Here is a 19797-nt window from a genome sequence, read left to right on the forward strand (position 1 = left end):
ACATTCAACAGTTGAAAAACATCATAATCCTGTTTTTAATTTGCAATTTTAAAAATGAGCAAAGCTGAGCTGTTTGCCCGTAATTGCAAGCCACTTGTATCATGTATTTCTTTGAACTCTAAATTTCTCTAGTTCACTGATCTTTATCTTACTGATTTGAAGTGTTTATTATCTTACTGTGGCAAAGACTGATGACTGACCCCCAGTATTCATCTTCTCCTATTCCTTTAAAAAATAGGACCTTAACCTTACTGAATTTTCAGCTGAGTCTCTCTCCATCTGCTTAGAGATATTTCTCAGCCTCTTGCAGCTAGAGGTTGCCATGTGACTACGTATGAGCCCATGGAAGGTAAGAGAAAGTGACAGACACATTTCCCAAGTCACAATCTGAAAGACACACAAGCTGCCCTTCACAGTTTTTAGTCTCCTCCCCTCCCCCTGCCTTCCTGTTTGAGAGGAGCAGTCCCTATGGCCCCGGCAGAGAAGCCATACAGGAAGATAAAGAATCAACCTGTCTGTTAGGGACAGCTCCCAACAGACAGTCATGAGAGGAAGGTAAATTCCTTTATTTCAGTCACTGATGGGGGATGGGGGAGGGCAGGCCTCTCCATTACAGACTCTAACCTATATTCTAACTAATGCACATACTAATCAACTTTAATTTAGAATCTTAAGAATGTTAATATTAGAAAGCAATTAATCTAGTGCTTCAATCTTTACAATATAGACTAGCAAGAAACAAATTAGATATTTCAACTAGTCCCTGTTATTATCAGTAACATTCCTAGAGAAGTTCAGGCATCCAAAACTTTAAAAAATAATATGCTAGTAGTCTTTCCACAGCAACAATGATAAACTTCTAAGCATTTCTAGGAAGTGAGGGTTAAAGTAGATAAAATAAAATGTGTCCAGGTTTATTTTTAATTTTAATACTTATGGGGATAAAACAGACACTCCCAAACCCTGCCAGATAAAGTATAAACTGGTACAAGCTTTTCATAAAGCAATTAAGAGTATACATCAAAGTCCCAATAATGTTTCCCCTTGACAGATGATTCCATTTCACTGTGGTTACCCTAAGGAAATAATCACAGCATACAGAAACATCCGTGTAAAGGATGTTCAACAGAGTGTTTATTACAACAGAAAGTATCAGGAATCATCCTGAAGACTAACAATGGGGTTAGTTAACTGATTAAATAAATTATAACAAATAATAATGTTAATAATTATTATTATTTTTGTAATTGACTTACTACTGCCAGGCACTGTTCTAACTGCTTTGATATTTTAATAGATATAATCCACACCAAAAACCTATTATTATTATTACTATTTAGTATTAGTACTATTACTAAGTACTGTTATTGCCCCCTCTTTGATACATGAGAAAACCGAGGCACAAAGAGAGAAAATAACTTGTCAAAGGTCACCCAGCTAGTAAATGGTAGAGCCTGGACTTGAAGCCAGGAAGTTTCACTTTAGAGTCCATGATTCTATACTATCTTTCAAATAGATCTCAGTGATATTTGCAGTCACTTAAAAACAAATTAAAGAATATAAGTAAATGTTCCAATGTGCTAAGTAGAAAAAACAGGATGCAAAACTCATACAGTCATGCAAAAGTCATACAACATGATCCCAATTCTGTTTTAGAAAAGTATATACATGTGGACATTAAAAAAGAAAGGAAAAAATTATAAAATGCTAATAGTCACTATCTCTGAGTGATGAGATTATAAACGACTCAATTTTCTTCATTATATTTTCCAGTATTTCTACTTGCATTTTTGTTAAAACTAGAATGTGCTTTTCCCATCTTTTACACTAAGAAGTATAAATAGAATATATCCCCCTAAACTCTTAACACTTCTTCCTTCTAATGAAGCATTTTTATTATTTCAACAAAAAATAAACATTTTACTTTCATTTATATATACTTTAAGTGGCCCTTACCCCCAAAAAGTTACAAAAAATAGAATTTATATTCAAAAACAACAATAAAGGACAAGATCAAAGTTGTTGCAAAAAAGAACATAAACTTTTTTGTTTAGATGAATGAAAATGATCTACTGTAATGTAGGAGACCAAAATACACACTCCAAGGTTCCTTAAAGGCATCTTGACTTTGTATTTACAGTAATGAGGAAAAGTACCTAACGACATAGCTCAAACCTGGTTTGAGCCAGGTAAACCAGCTCATAGCTGATTACAGAGTAGCCCATAATATCTATAATCTTTTGTAAAATACTAACTGGTAAAAATCACTGAAAACATTATAGGTCATCTAAGTCTCTGTGTTTTAAAGTTAAAAATTTTAAAGTCTCCAAATTTATTTCTGCTTAATAATGCATTGCTACTATAAACTGCTTAATGAGAAGGACAATAGGGTGCTGTCATATTTCCTTCAAGTCTCTTTCCAGAACTGACCACATTTTCAAGTTAATAAATTCTGTAGTAAAGTGGATTATCTCAAAGAATACCTTCTTTGTAAAAATATGTACAGTAATGAAATAAAAGAAAACCTTAGAAAAATCAATTCATTCATCACTTTTTAAACCTCTAATACATTAATGAAATTAAGAAAGTCAAATTCTGAGGAACACTACCTATGGTATTACTATATTTTATATTTATGTCTTAATAAACATAAAACTCTATTGTCCTCATTTCTTACCTATATCAGTATTGTTATTTTTCACACAAAAATAATTTTATATATACTTTTCACAACATATCCTCACCATTGACCACCACTAATTTCATATGCAGAAAAAAACAAGTAAATTTTCCTGTTTTATCTGATCTTACTTAGAATATTTCCTCTGAGGTGTTGTGTTACACATTAAGAGTTCAACTATCAACTATAATGGAATGGTTCATGATTGCATCAATTTATTAGCCTTAATTTACAAGCAGAAGCTCAGATGAACATAAATACTGAGAAGTGATTACCAAGTTTTACAGAAAAAGCTTAACAGATATAAAATAAAGCTTTAAGGCACCTGATTTCAGAGTCTCTTGTGTGGCTTATCTGGGCACTAAGCCACAGCTTGTTCTATTTAGTATAACTGCGGTTTAACTCGGAATATAATATGAAATCAACTGCAAATAAGTAAGTTAAACAAAAGTCTGTTTCTTTTTACAAGAAAATTTACCTTTAAGATGTGGTTTTTAAAAAAAGAAAATGTTACACTGAAGGATTTAAGAAATTCTTTGAGAGTAATTTCCTTCTCAAAATGTTAACTTCAAAACTTATCTGTTACAATTTTTTTAAACTAAGTATGCATGGAAATGAAGTCTATAAATAAGGAATGAAACCATCCAAATTTTTCCAGCCAGGTTCTAAGTTATACTTATAACTCAGTTCTTAAAATTAAAATTAATTACGATGAACAACTATGCAAGTTGAATATAGATGATGAAAACACACTCTCTTCTGCTGAATAAGCTACTAAAAAGATTCTTATATACCATCCATCTTCACTGAAGTTTTCCACCATGTCCAATGCCACCTGGTGATCTTGAAATGCTAGTTAAAATGCAACAGAAAAATAAGGATTCTCAGGGTTTAATATAGAAAATGGATGTGGTTATCTATTATGACCACAAAGTAAAAATGTAGAAAACACAGTTAAGGAAAACTTAGGCTTGGAATTAAACAATGCCTGACTGCAAGTTTCCTTTAATCAAAAAAGGCTACTGCTTACTTTAAAAGTAAACAGACAATTACTACGTGTATATGCAGACACATACAAACATTTATATGCACTCAAGCATATACTGGCACAAAAACAGATACATGGATCAATGAATCAGAACAGAGAGCCCAGAATAAACCCATACACCTATGGTCAATTAATCTTAGACAAAGAAGGCAAGAACATACAAGGGAGAAAAGACAGTCTCTTCAATAAGTGGTGTTGGGAAAACTGGACAGCAGCATGTAGATTAATGAAATTAGAACACTCTCTCACACCATACACAAAAATAAAATAAATCCAAGAATATATACATAGCTCATACAATTTAATAGGAAAAAAAAAACAACCCAATCCAAAAATGGGCAGAAGACCTAAACAAGCAACTCTCCAATGAAGAATTACAAATGGCCAACAGGTACATGAAAAAATGCTCAATATCATTAATTATCAGAGAAATCCAAATAAAAAATACAATGAGGTATCACCTCACACCAGTCAGAATGGACAACATTCAGAAGTCCACAATGATAAATGCTGGAGACGGTGGGAATGTAGTTTGGTGTAGCCATTATGGAAAAAACAGTATGGAGATTCCTCAAAAGACTAAAAATAGACTTACCATACGATTCAGCAATCCCGCTCCTGGGCATACATCCAGAGGGAACCTTAATTCCAAAAGATACACGCACCCCAATGTTCATAGCAGCACTATTTACAATAACCAAGACATGGAAGCAACCTCAATGTCCATGGACAGATGACTGGATAAAGAAGATGTGGTATATTTATACAATGGAATACTATTCAGCAATAAAAAATAATGAAATAATGCCATTTGCAGCAACATGGATGGACCTGGAGAATGTGACTCTAAGTGAAGTAAGCCAGAAAGAGAAAGAAAAATACCATATGATATCACTTACATGTGGAATCTAAAAAAGAGACAAACAAACTTATTTGCAAAACAGAAACAGATTCTCAGACATAGAGAACAAACTTGTGGTTACTGGGGGAGTGAGGATAAATTTGGAGTTAGAGATTTGCAGATACTAACTGATACATATATAGAATAAACAACAAGTTCATGCTGTATAGCACAGGGAACTATATTTGATATCTTGTAGTAACTAATGGTGAAAAAGAATACGAAAACAAATATACGTATGTTCACGTATGACTGAAGCATTGTGCTGTACACCAGAAATTGACACAACATTGTAAACTGAGTATACTTCAATAAAAATATATATATATACACAAAAAAAACCCTTCAAAGTGGCTTAAAGACTTAAACATGATATAAGACATCATAAACCTCTCAGAAGAGAACACAGGCAACACATTCTCTGATATAAACCGTAGCACTGTTCTCCTAGGGCAGTCCACACAGGCAAGAAAAATAAAAGCTAAAATAAACAAATGGGACCTAATTAAACTTATAAGCTTTTTGCACAGCAAAGGAAACCATAAGCAAAACAAAAAGACAACCTACGAAATGGGAGAAAACATTTGCAAACAATGCGACTGACAAGGGCTTAATTTCTAAAATATACAAACAGCTCATATATAACTCATTAACAAAAAACCAACCCAATTCAAAAGTGGGCAGAAGACCTAAACAGACATTTCTCCAAAGAAGACATTCAGATGGCCAACAGGCACATGAAAAAATGCTCAATATCACTAACTATTAGAGAAATGCAAATCAAAACTACTATGAGGTATCACCTCACACCAGTCAGAATGGCCATCATTAAAAAGTCCACAAACAATAAATGCTGGAGAGGATGCAGAGAAAAGAGAACCTTCCTACACTGTTGGTGGGAATGTCATTTGGTGTAGCCGTTATGGAAAACAGTATGCAGATTCCTCAAGAAAACTAAAAATAGACTTACCATGTGATCCAGCAATCCCACTTAGGGCGTATGTCTGGAGAAACTCTAATTCCAAAAGATACATGCACCCCAATGTTCATAGCAGCACTATTTACAATAGCTAAGATATGGAGGCAACCTAAATGTCCATGGGTAGATGACTGGATAAAGAAGTTGTGGTATATATATATATATATATATATATACACACACAATGGAATACTAATCAGTGATAAAAAAGACTAAAACAATGCCATGTGCAGCAGCATGGATGAACCTGGAGATCATCATACTAAGTTAAGTAAGCCAAAAAGAGAAAGAAAAATATCATATGATATCACTTATACGTGGAATCTTAAAAAAACAAACAAACAAAAAAACCAAAACAAAGACAGATTCTCAGACATAGAAAACAAACTTGTGGTTACCAAGGGAGAAAGAGGGTGGGGAGGGATAAATTGGGAGTTCAGGATTTGTAGATACTAATGACTACATATAAAATAGATAAACAACAAGGTTCTACTGTATAGCATAGGAAACTATATTCAATACCTTGTAATGGCCTATAACGAAAAGGAATACATCTATATAAATAAATCACTATGCTGTACACCAGAAATTAACACAACATTGTAAATTGATTATATTTCAATTAAAAAAGTAGTATAAATATAGTATACACTCCCACATGTAAAAATTTCACATTTAAAATTTTCAATTCAAGAAACTAAATTTGGAAGGAAGCAATCCTTTGTACTCTACACTTTCATGGAATATCATGGCTAACTTTAACATATTTGCATATACAGTACCCAAATTCATTCACACAAAATTATCTTACTTCTGCTAATTAACATCACATAGATAATTAAACTATGCAACAAAAATATTCTAGTGGGCTATATTATAAAAATCAGTGTCTCTACCAATTCCTACAAGTTCAGCTGTAGTTCATTTTTAGAATCTTCTGTGGCCAACCCTACATGCCATGAAACAAACAGATACACACTGTCCACTGATTTTGTGTCTTGTGCTAATTATTATTAAGCATTCAATTTGGCAGCTTTCAACTACCACATGGCCAAGAACAAACTATTAGAAGGCAGTTAACACGAAAAATAAAATCCAAATGTCAAGAGAATATCCTGAATATTCACCAGTAGATGCTAAAGTCACCTCCAATCAGAAGAGGCTTTTTATCCTCAGAACTATTGAGATAGTTGACATGTATATTAGTCTCAATAATCTGCATGTGGCTTCAGGACAGAACTTTATAATTAAATCTTGCTTAGCAAGTTTTTGAGCACATTAAGAATCTTTACACAGGAAAATCACCTACTGTTTCAATTTATTCTTGATTTGACTTAAGTTTAAACATCCAAAATGGATCAAAACTAAGCCTTTTATTTTAGCTAATCTACTACCATATCATCAATGGACAATGGTGACAGTGACTATAATTTACATTCACAAACTGACAAGTCCTCTGTTCATAGGAACTTTGGGTTAACCCAAGAGAAATGTCAGTAACAAGATACTATTTACTGAATATATTTGCAACTAAAAAAGTAACACTATTTTCAGTCAAAGCAAGTAACTAAAATTGAAGTCTACCTCACGCTCTCGAACACCTTCTTTATAGACTCTCTTGCCTCTTCAAATTATAAACTCAAAAGCATTTTAAAATTAAAATGCTTTATTGACTTCTCACTTTATTTAGAAATCACCATACATTCTAATGTATAAATATATCTGATGACCATTTTCAACTTTCTATAAGATTTGCTAAAGATGATTATTTTCATCAATATGCATATCTAATACTTATTAATTCTCTCTATAGCTAAAGAGTTTTACAAAATGAGAAAAGGGTCAATAAATAAATAGTGTATGAAATTTTATTATGCCTAATTTGGGCATCCTACATCATATATCCTTCTAGTCGAAGCGTCAACTGGATTATCCTCTTTATAAATGAAAGACAGTTATAACATGGATAAACAAGATCACAGTAAGCAAATACAATATTTTCAAGTGTGTATTTTTGAATAAAAAGATCTTCTTTATTATATTTACTTAAATTACTATTAACCTGCATTCTGAGCACAAGAAAGTTGATCTGTACAGAGAAACAGAAACCAAAGTAGTATGAAATCCTGTCTCTTTAAGGCACAAAATAGATAATCAAGTGGATATGCATCACTGAGGTTTTATATTATACCACCCCTCTGAAAATTAACTACTTAATAACTTTATATTTATAGATGTATTAACAGGAAAAAGAAAAAACTTTATAAAATCATTTTTGTTTTTAGTATAGAGCCCTGATGTCCTCAGAGTACTGCGTTTAGAATTTATAGTAAGTCATACTGCAGATAATACTGAAGTAGCATACAGAATACCTAAAAGAAAGATTATACAGTAACACACCATTAGAAAGTATTTTTGCCTTTCCTGCAGCACATTCAGATAATTCAAAGGAATTAAGTTTTAATCAAAATAATTTAATAATAATAATAAGATTTTTAAAACTCAACATTTCACCACATGGTACAAATGCCAAGAAATAATAGAAATGTCCAAATCAGTACAAAAGAACACTAAAGCATGAACATTTATTAGTGCTTTTAACTACCTATTAATAAGAGACACACTCAAAAGAAAATGTAGAGAAAAAAATTGAAACAGAAAAGGGACAAGCAAAAATCAAATTTTCCTCACACACAGGGCAAATCCTATAAAAAGTGCTCTTATGCATAGTTTCTATCTCAGGAAAGAACCGCAATCATTGTTACCCGTTATCTGTTACATCAAAGTTTTATATCACCAAGATTACATAAGGCCTGCATACCAAGTTCATCGTGCAAACTGCTGCCGCCTACAGCAGATGCATTGTCATGTGATGCTTCTAAGTGGAGACTCCCATTTCTCACCAGCAAGGAGGCACTAGCACTGAGCACTGCAGCCTGGGAAGGGGGGCGGGACTGGACTTTGACCTGGGCTGTGGACTGCTGGCCTTGCTGACCATCTTGAAGGCTAGGAAAAAACATGGATTGGGGAGACATTACAGGGAAGAAAAGAGAAAACAAATTGCTAGAAGTCAATATAGAAAACTAATTTCAAAAAAATAAAACCGCTTTCAATGTAAGAAAGAGCCAATGAACTGCAAAATATGCAGATTATACTGCTGGCTTAAAACTTCTGGTCCTTAGAAATCTGATTCATGGTAATGAATATAGAAAAAAGTTTAATGTGTATGTAAATTAACCAATCTGTGCCATATTTCCACCTCAAGTCAACAAAGATCTAGCATAAGGAAAAAGAAGTCAGTAAAGAAGAATTTCAAATACGTTAAATATATGTAGGTTGTAGCTGGTCTCCCATAGATAAAACCTATTCTTCAGTTCAATATACACTTTTATTTATAACCTTGATATAATTATTCTAGAACTGTTCCTCAAATTAAAACAAAATTTCTACGCACTTGAAAACCAAAGTATCTTCATCAAATGCAACCAATTTTGCATCTGACAATTTTGAATCAAAAGAAAATTACAAACTAGTGAAGAAAACTAGAATAAAAAGCACTGACTCAATCAAGTGAAATGAAAATGACTGCTGAGATGCTGGAAGAAGCATAATGAACAGAGAATGTGTTTTTTCTATGAGAAGACTACATATTTCTGAAATAAGGCTACAGGCTTTATATACAAGGTTAGTTAATGATAATTATGTTCCCTTAATGAATTTTGTTATTATCCTTTCCAATTCATATCAAGGTTTTATTACAACCCATCATTTTAGAAAACCTTAAAAATAACCTGGAAACTAGTAATGTCTCAAAGCATATTACAGTCTTTTCTAAACTTTATAAAAATTTTAAAATACTCAGTATTTTGTAATTATAAATTTATTATTAAATTTATAAAAATTATCTAAATTACATAAAATTAAGAAAGTATATTATATTCTTAACTCATTTTATATTTTTATATTTTTATTTTAAAACACTATGAATTTTAATTTTCTTAGTTTAATACTCAAATTTAAACTAACGAAACACATGAAAACACTTTGAGTATAAGTATTACATGTCATTCTATACATGATGTTCAGTGCAACTCTGCATTTTTACTAAAATTATCAGATCTTTTAGGAATAGGAAGAATGCTACGTCAAATAGCCTTATTCAGTAACTTTATCATTTTCTTGAGTATCAACTTGTCTCTAATCCTCTGAATTTAATGCAGTGTCTTCTCGGACATCTACAAAACAACAAATTAATCTGCTGCAGGCTGTGAAGAGATAGCTGAAGTACAGCTGACCCTTGAACAACGCAAGGGTTAGGGCGCCAACCCTCTCCAGAGTCAAAAATCCAGGTATAATTTATCAGGCCCCTCCTTATCCACAGTTCAACATCCAAAGATTCAACCAACCACAGATCATGTCACTCTGTAGTATTTTTTACTGAAAGAAATAGGTAAATAACTGAATCAATGCAGTTCAGACCCGTGTTGTCCAAGGATCAACTGTAACCATAAAACAAAAGACTAAGTAGAAAATACTACATACGTTGCTTAACCCTGTGGTTATGGCAACAGAATACAGTCTGGAACTATGGTGTCTAACACATCAGACACATGTGACTAAATAACTAAAATTTTAGTTCCTCAGTCATGCTAACCATATTTCAGTGCTCAAAAGCCACGTAACATAGCTGGTGGTGACCATGGCTACCACAGCCACCAGAGCGAGCAGAAGCCAGTAGTCAGTCAGTGTCTACCCTGCTGCACAGAGCAGATGACAAAATATTTCCACCACAGAAAGGTCTATTAATTACCACTACCTGAACATTCATTTTTCAGGCTTCTTTTAGAGCCAGTGAAAACTATACGCTTTAAGCAGAGCACAAAAATGTATGCAACATATGAAAAAATAAAGTCTGTAAAAATGCTGACTTGTCAATGCTTACCAGCACTAATTTTTAAAGTCATAACTATAAAAGTAATCATTTAATAACTTCTTTGGAGTAGAAACTTTGTACAATAGAACTGAATCAAGAGATGATCTTAGGATAAACTCATATAATGTTTGTATATAACAGACTTATCATCTGTAACTCTTCCTCAGAAACTATCTAAACTTGTCCATAACCTTACCAAAATTTCACGAGAGAGAAAACTTGGAGTAGCTCAAGTACCCTGTCACTTCAGATTCAGAAGACACAATTTTATAATATATACTCAATACATTTTCCATCCATTTTTTCAATTAAAGTCATAAAGGTGCTATCTGGTAGTTGGATGTATTTTAATGTGCATGTATTCAAGAATACACTAATCTTCAACATATCCAAATATATAACAGATTTTCAAAATATTAGGCGATGCATGAAAATCAACTCCAGAATAAAGAAATCAAGAATTTGAACGTCAAAAGCTAGACATAAAATATTTATGTCCCCTGAATTCCAATTTTCAAAAGTCCTTCAACAAGAAAAAAGCCTATTATGTTTGCAGAAATTGCTAAGAAAATATTCCTGAAGGGTTGTCCTTCACTTTAACTAATAATTGACAAGAATTAATCTTTTTCATAGTACCAATTACATATCAAAACTACCAGTTTCAGAAAAGGTAGCAACTATTTCACAACACAGCAAAAGGTAGATATTTAAGTCTCTAACTATCAGTTATCAATAACATCACTGACATGCAATCTTATTAATTAGATAGCTTTTTCAATTTAAACAATAGGAAAATATAGTTGGTCTTGGGTCTTTCCTTCCTCTGTATCACTTACTTAGTATTTGACATGTTCTGCCTTATACTGTTAGTCATCTTTGTATCTTCCCAACTAAAAAATAAACTCTAAGAGTATGATCACATTATTGCTATGAATCTTCAGATCCTGAGGAGCGTCTTGAACACAACACCAAACAGCAATTATTTGGTGGATTCATTCCTGAGCACCACAAAATGACCCCTATGAATTCCCAATCATGGACTCAGTTATTACTATGAACTTATTTGCTTATAGATCTTTCAATCTCACATTAAAAAAAAAAATCTAAGTAAAGTTTTTTTCCCTTCTCCCAAATGCACTGATGGTTTATACTCATTCTAGTCCATTAACTAGAGTTCTGAAAGGTATCATATTTAGGTTGATAAATATAGAACTCTTAATAGTATAAACATTTTAAATACTCATCTTTGTTTTTACCTCTAGTAACTGGAAGAACTAACAAGGGCCTATAAGGCTAACGTAACATAAAAAAAAAAAACCCTTTAAAAATAATTCTGAAATAAGATATCCTAACAAGCATAAAAAATACATGCAAATTCTCTTTGAGAGGAAATTGATAATTCACTCCCAATCCTTAGAGACACACATTTTACCAAGTTGCTTTTTAGACTGTCGATTACTTATACTATTCATTAAAGTTTAAAATAAGCTAATAGATTTTATTGATATTTATAGAGTAAGTATAATTGAAGTATTATCATATCTGTACCATTTTTTTTGACAAACAAGTTTTTCAAGTTTTGCATGACCATGCTACATTTGTCTAAAGATGAGATTATCATTACATAATTCACACTGAAAATTAATACCACTATACTTTATCTGAATATTTTTGCAATTAAAAAGGATGATTTTATTAAATTGGTGTTTCTCCTAATTCCTCACAGCTAAATTTTATCTTATTTCATCCATAATGAGATTAGCCTACTTAAGATACATGCAACTTTGTACCGGAAGTATCATGGAACCCTAACAAAATCTACATGTTGACTACTGGAAGAGCACTTTCTAAAAATTCTAATGTGAGCCATTTACAAATAAGTTTCATGCTATATCCTCATTTGAATGGTGATATATTTAAAACCTTAGAAGAACATAGAGAAATCCTATGTGGTTGACTGGAGTTAGAATACAGTTCTTTAATATTCCACCAGGCAGAGAAGAGGGAAAAAAATTGTCTACATTTGTTTGGTGAGTAAGATCCAGAGAGTGAAAGGATTTAAGACTAAAAAGAGATTTTAAAAAAAGAATTAAGAAGTATCAACATGGAGTGAGAAGGTAAGCAGAGAAAATGTCTATGGCAAGTATTATTCAAAAGGAAAAAGAAGGGGTCAGAAAACACAAAATACACCACGTAAAATGAAATGCTGAACTCTTTCTGCAGGTTGGGACTACACCCCAAGTCCATCACACAAAAAATGTTAGTTCAGGGAGCAAAGGAAATAAAAGAGGAGGGCTCACAGAAAGCAAAAGTGCTCAGAAAAAGCTTCCAGACCAAATGTTTCCTTTCATTGGTTGTACTCCCATTTTTATATTTTAAACAGTGGTTTAACTAATCCATACTCCATTTTATAAATTATGTATTACGGCAGGATTAATTAGGAACATGACCTGTGAAAGATAAAGTTCCTGACTGTAATGTAAAGCCTAGAAAACTAATCAAGCCTTAAATCCCAGGAATATAAAATAAAGCAGTATTTTAAAGGAACAAGGATTTTGCTACTCTCCTGAGTAAGATTTTAACAGAGGAGGGATTTCTCTCTTCCAACCTTGCATGCATTCAACAGCAGTTGCTTCACCAAATGTTCCCCCCTTTGAATTTCAAATTAAAATTTAGGAAAATAATGTGGGTAATGGTGTTTTGGGACAGAGATTAATAAAAGTATATGGTATAATAATATATGCACTGCTTAAGCAAGCACATATATTTTTGTCCATATTTATATTCTTAAATTAAAGCACAAGACTTTTGAATAGGTTTTTAATTGAAGTCATAGACTCATTAGATTTAACACAATTGAGAATAAAAGTTACTAAAATTTCAATAAAAACTATGGCCAAGATTATAAATAGATCCTTTTTTAATTAGGAATATTGGAAAAAATTTAAATTTTTTTGTTCGGTATATTATAGTGGTTGAGAAATTCAACACAAATGTACACACATGTACACACACACACACCCAATTAACCATAGTTTACCAAAAATTAAATATTCTAGTGTCCTGTCATTTACTAGGTCCTGGCAATTCATATTCAAGCAATTCAAAATATATCACATTTTAGTGAAACAAAATAATCAAACTGGTTTATCAAGCTAAGGTCAGTTATCTGTTCCTCCTCAATGAGCTCACCCATCAGTCCAGATCTGTTCACAATGAGCACTGTTCAAGATGCTGGGGAATAATGCTGCATTAATACTATTAATTTGGAGTAGGAAAAAAAAATGAAAAGCTGACTTAAGGCCTCTACATTTTTATAACTGCTCTAAAGTGATTTTTCTGATTTAAAACTGGCTAAACCAACCAGATCATTTGTTTAAATAATGCAGCGTAAGACATGCACAATGCAATAGGCTCATGGTCACATGCAGAGAAAGCCTAAAGAGCTTACAGGTATAGGAGAGAAACTGGAAGGAAAAAAACAAAGCTATTTAATAAACACTTTCTTGCAAGTGACAGAACAGGTTAGAAGGTCTGTTACATGCATGCTAAAGCTTGGTGGAATTTTAAAATACCATACCTTAGGGGTGATCCGATGAGCAATGTAGGAGGGGTAGGGTTACTCCCTGCATTGTGCCGGCGCCGTACTGCCTGGCGCCTAAATGTGCTGCGTTCACGGCGAAATGACACCGCCTCCTCGTTGGCCTGTGCTGCTGCATCAAGACAGACTTAGGTCAAATAGGAGCCTAGGTCAGAGATGTTAATAGCAGCTGAGCCTGTCTCTCCCTTGACTTCCCACCCTCAAAGGTAAAGCAAACCTGACTAAGCCCAATGGTTTTCATATTTTCACTGTTTATCATATCAGGGAATCTGCATACCTTTTTTATTAAAGATAACTGTTTCTTTAAAAATAATGTTTCTATTATCTGGCCTCACCATTTTCTCTTCAACTTCAATTTTCTATTTTAAATATGCTGTTTTAAATCTTAAAGTCTCATTTATTTAGTCCCATATTCCTCCACTAGCCCTTTAATTAAGTCAGCCTTGTAAGTACAGTATGTATTTGTTAGTTCTGACTAAAGAGAAAATGGCATTAGTTTCTTACTTTCATGAAGACAGCAAAAGCAGCAGTGGTAGTACCTCGCTTGTGACAACAAGGACTAGGCAGGAAGTTTATCTCACGCCACCCTGTGCCACAATTTTGGCAGCATAAATGAAACCAATGACTGCTAGGTTATACAACTAAGTTTTTAAACGTTCAATTCAAGATACCATGAATATATGTTAACTGTAGAGTACTTTGTTGCCATCAAACTTTTTGCCCCGGAACTGGCCCCTCTACTTTAGGAAGCATAAATCAGCAAAATGGCAAGTTCAAATACCCATAGCTTAGTAAAACAAATCCACACTAAAACCAAATATTTAACAATGAGAAAATCACAATCAAGGCTTAATAAAATTACATAAAATTTTACAAAACCATACCAATTGACTGATTTAGGTTTCTAAAACAAAATGCAAACTGATGTTTATCCATTTGAATCTAAAACAATTGTTTCTTATGGTGATTTAAATATTTTAAGTATCATTTTAAGAAAGGGTATTTTGATACTACATATGAATAAAGGCAAAACAACTTAGTTCAGAAAGCCTTTTTTCCCAAAAAAATGAAAACTTTTTTTTAGCAAGTATGAAATGGATCACAAAATCAAGAATGTTGTATTTGGATTTCAGTTCTATTACAAGCTGTCTTGACTTTAAAAGTGTTACTAATTCTCATCATTATACTGCTTAACAACAGCCATTTCTATCAATTTAAGTGTTGACTTTAATAAACTATAGTTTTAAATGTTTACATTTTTAATCCCCTCCCCAGGCTGTCCCAGTAAATATTCTTTGTGTAATTAAACCATTATAATTAGAAACATACAGATTACCCCCAGAAGGTATGGACCTCTCTGTCTTTAGGCATTGTTTTCTTTTATTAAAGGGATGACAAGCACAAAATTATTTCATCCACTTAGAAAGCTTCTGACAGTAAGAAGTGTAAGTCACAAGTCAGAGGACAGCAATTTACATTACCTCTAGCCTTTTCAGCTCCCGCACTACAGTGAGATTCTAAAGTTAGACAATTAAATCAGAACTGGGCTTTGCAGCTTGGAATCCAAATCAAATGACTCCTGGGACTGCTGTTTTTCTTTCTCCAGTTTTACTGAGATTTAATAAAAATTCCATTAAATGTGAAAAAGCTGTTACTTGTGATGTAAAAGCTATATATACAAAAATTATATATGACCTATGAGAACAAATAACGCTGATTAAATCTCATTATTTTGAACTCAGTGTCCAATATGGTAGCCACTAGCCATATGCGGCTATTTACACCCAAATTAATTAAAAGTAAAGAAAATTTAAAGTTCAGTTTATCAGATTCATGAACCACATTTCAAGCGCTCAACAGCTACATGTGGCGAGTGGCTCCCATTACCAAACAGTACAGATACAGAATATCATCACAGAAAGTTGTATTGGTCAGTGTTGACCCAGAAAGTCAAGGATGACTTTTTGTCACCACAATCTACAAAGCATACTGCGTGCTCTGCCTATTCCTGACAACCAAGACCTCAATAAAGGAAACAGCAACGAGCACTGTCACAGAGAAGAAAACATATAATATTGGCAGGGCAGTCACTGATGAAGGGTAAAACAATGCAATGAAGACAAGCCACTTGAAAGAAATGAAAAATTAGATGAGTGATTTGTATACCTGTTAACAATTCTTAGACATCAGTAAGGTTAATTTGGGTTATGAAATTTTAAATCACTATTTTAAATCTCAATTCAAGACTTATTTTTTGAAATTATGTTGAAGATTCATATTCTATTGTAATAAATTACTGCTCAATTTACAGATCAATTTACTTCATTAAGAAACTTTCAAACATTCTCTCTAGTTTTAGATATTTTGTTTCAACCAAAATAAGAGTAAGATTTACCCAGATATAATTTACAGAAAATAATTTAATCCATAAATGTACTAAAATTATTGAAAAGGATTTAGAAAAAAGCAATATAAGACACCTGAATGCTGAGAATAGGGAGAAGGGAAACAGGAAATGATTTTCTTTACTATCTCCTTTCTACTGAAGACTTAATAGGGCTAATTTTAAATAAAAGCTAGTTATTCCATAGCACTGGAATGAAAAGACAAACTAGTGTCCATTTACAGTCAAAATGTTCTTTGGCTTCTTCAGAAAACATATTTCTTTTTGCTAGTAACATATCATTTTATATTTTGTTATCTGCAAAATAACTATTAACACTATTTTCTTAATAAAATAGTTTAAGAAATACGTCAAGATGAAAGTTTAGACATCCATTGAACAATGTATTAAAATGGAGTTATAATTACTGCCTGTGTTATCCTCTGTAGTATTCACGGGATAAATATCTAATGATAAAAGAATATTCAGTGTTTACTATAGCCATTACTTCAACAGTAGCTAGGATCACACATTTGACTGAAACACTATGCAATAATTTATGGTCAAAACAAGACTAAACCGTGCCTCCCTGGCAAAGTGAAACTTATACAGAACATCTCCACTTGGAACAGGTTCCAGCGGGGGTCCAGTTCAAGGAGAAAAAGTGTCTTTAAAGCTTAAAATAATTTGCTGTAAGCATATTTAGTCACAAGTTATAGCCTTACTTGATGAAAATTCACTTCTACAATACAATTGCAAAACAAATTTTTTAATCCTTTATAAGAGAAAGAAAACAACAAAATCTTTTAACTAGGAAGCCAGAGAAGAGAGAAAAAACACGTTTTAAAACCTGGTTTAAAGTTGACATTTTGACATTGCTTAAAACTCAGTATCCCCTGGCAAAGAATGAAATTAGCTAGTATAACAAGAGTATAAAATGCAAATAGTAAAAATTTAGCACTCTAGGTACAACTAAATTTTATGCACGTGTAGGTAAAGGAAAAAAAATCACAAACATTCAAGCGATAAAAATTATGAAAGACATAACTTTCAAGGACAGATAATTAGACAAATGTGAGCTTTTTAATAATTTTTTTTAGATTATAAGAGTCTTGATTTTCTAATCATTTCTTTGTGTTAAAAAAAAAACTTCAAGGCGGGGGGGGTATAGCTCAAGTGGTAGAGCGCATGCTTAGTGTACACAAGGTCCTAGGTTCAATCCCCAGTATCTGCTCTAAAAATAAGTAAGTAAACCTAATTACCTCCCACCCAAAAACAAACAAACAAACAAAAATTAAAAAAAAAAACAACATCAAGAGACTGAGTTATGATCACAGTAAGTTTAAAAGAGAACTTCAGATAATTTAGCTCTTTAATTCTGGGTTAGTGATACAATCATTCAATTAAGTTTAAACATTTACTGAGTGCCTAAGGGCAACTCATGCATAAGGCACAGATATCCCAAGACATTTTAGACAGCTGTGGTCTGAACTATTCCGAAAAAATCACAAAGAAAACAAAATACACACCTCCTACCTGAGGAGTTACTTCCCATTTATTTCAATGAGTTAAGGAAAATTCTACACATTCTATTATGAATTATATTAATGCACTAATTTTTTAAATGAGGGTGTTAAAACAGTAGACTACCAGGTTGTTTTACTCTGTGAAGGAAAACAAGGGAAGTATTAAAGGCACTAATATACTTTCAGGATGACTGGGTTACACAAAAGAGCATAACATGGCAAGGTAAGAGGTGAGGGTTGTTCATATTCTATTCCAAAAATTGGAAAGTTATGAGCAAAACTATGTATAGAAAAAGATGCATGCCACTTAAAAGTGACAAGAAAGATACAGCTGACTGCTTAGTGAAAGGATTCATGGGTGGTAAGTTACTTTCTAGTTGTCATATCTTGCTACGGCTAGCCTCTTGCGATAGCTCAATTACTATTAAATGAATGAATAAAATTTCAGACAGAAGAAATTCCTCAAGAAAGGTGTTGTTTTCAGTGAACAGTGTCTATTGCAGGAAAGAAGGGATAAATCTGGGAAGATAATAAAAATAAACATGTGTTTTGGTATCACAAATGAATCAGAAGCAAGTTGTTTAAGCAAACATTTTAAAGAAAGAAAGATGAAAGTATGAAACAAATATATATACACACCTCAGAAAATTTAAAAAACATATGCAAACATTCTGAAATACACTGAAATATTCTTCAAGGTAAAAATTATCTTACTTAAAAATAAAGTTACTACATGAAGAAATGAGTATTTCAGTGATTTTGCAAAAATACTTTTAAAGGAAGTATTTTAGTCTAGGCATTAAATCTATTTTATCTCAACAGCTTTTCCCTTTCTTACTTTCCATATCAGCCAAGAACAATGCTAACATCAGGGTGGAAGGATTTTATTCTAATATAGAAACAAATGCTTATAAGAATCCATGGCACAACTTCTAAGCATTCATTCTGAATTAATTTCCATCTATGAAAATATTTTAAGGGACACTCTAGTTTTTGATATGCAAATCAACAAGTAAAAAAACCACAAACTTATCAGCTGTGTCTTGACTTAAAGAATTTACATATGCTTATTGATACTTTCCATAATCCCAGGCAGCCAAACAAATATCGCTGGGTAGATGAAGTTAAATGATACTCTGGACTCATTACACAGGACAGTTCCTAGATGATATAGTTTAAGGATTACTTACTTTCATAGGTGGTACCTAATTTCTTTCAATCCTTTGCATATTGTCTGAAAGACAGACCTCTGCTGGAAAACTGTACTCAGAAACAATTTTGAATATATTTTCAGGAGAGTCACTCAGTCAGAGGTCATTAGTGAAGAACATACATTTCAAGTGACATATATGAAAAGGAAAGCATCCTTATAAGTGATTAAAAGGCATCAGTGTCTTTCTTGGTTCTCATAGTAAATCTACATACAAAGCACTTTTACACAACCAAGCTTGTTAGGGTCTGATCATTAACTGTGAGACAGGCTGAAACAGTTACTATTATTGTTTTACAACTGAGGCACAGGTTTAATGGCTTGACAGACTGTCCACTTAGAAATTAGAGGTAGTATTAAAATGTAACTGTTAGATTCCTTATCCAGAACTTTACTGCTGCTAGAAAGAATGGGTTGATTTAGGAATTCTATACATAAATCCTTATTTGCCTTATCAATAAAATACCTCTTTTCTTGATACTGTTTTAACAGACCATAATTTTTCCAAGTAACTGAAGCAGCCAAACCTGTTTACC

At 32.6% G+C, this 19797-nt stretch overlaps 1 protein-coding gene across 9 annotated transcripts in view; it reads right to left on the minus strand.

Annotated features, from left to right (window-relative positions):
• PCNX1 (pecanex 1) overlaps nucleotides 1–19797 on the minus strand; it is a 174621-nt gene that overhangs the window by 93882 nt on the left and 60942 nt on the right. For 6 of the 9 annotated variants that reach the window (XM_045522176.2, XM_074365309.1, XM_010962334.3 and 3 more), the window contains exons 7-8: nucleotides 14122–14254; nucleotides 8430–8614 (exon numbers count right to left, since the gene is read on the minus strand). The exons of 2 other annotated variants lie outside the window; for them this stretch is intronic. In XM_045522176.2, coding sequence (XP_045378132.2) covers nucleotides 8430–8614; nucleotides 14122–14254 — 318 coding nt within the window. The remainder of the gene's footprint in view (nucleotides 1–8429; nucleotides 8615–14121; nucleotides 14255–19797) is intronic. One more of the 9 variants, XM_074365307.1, reaches the window with a different exon arrangement.

The sequence above is a fragment of the Camelus bactrianus genome, chromosome 6, assembly GCF_048773025.1.
Source record: "Camelus bactrianus isolate YW-2024 breed Bactrian camel chromosome 6, ASM4877302v1, whole genome shotgun sequence".
NCBI lineage: Eukaryota > Metazoa > Chordata > Mammalia > Artiodactyla > Camelidae > Camelus > Camelus bactrianus.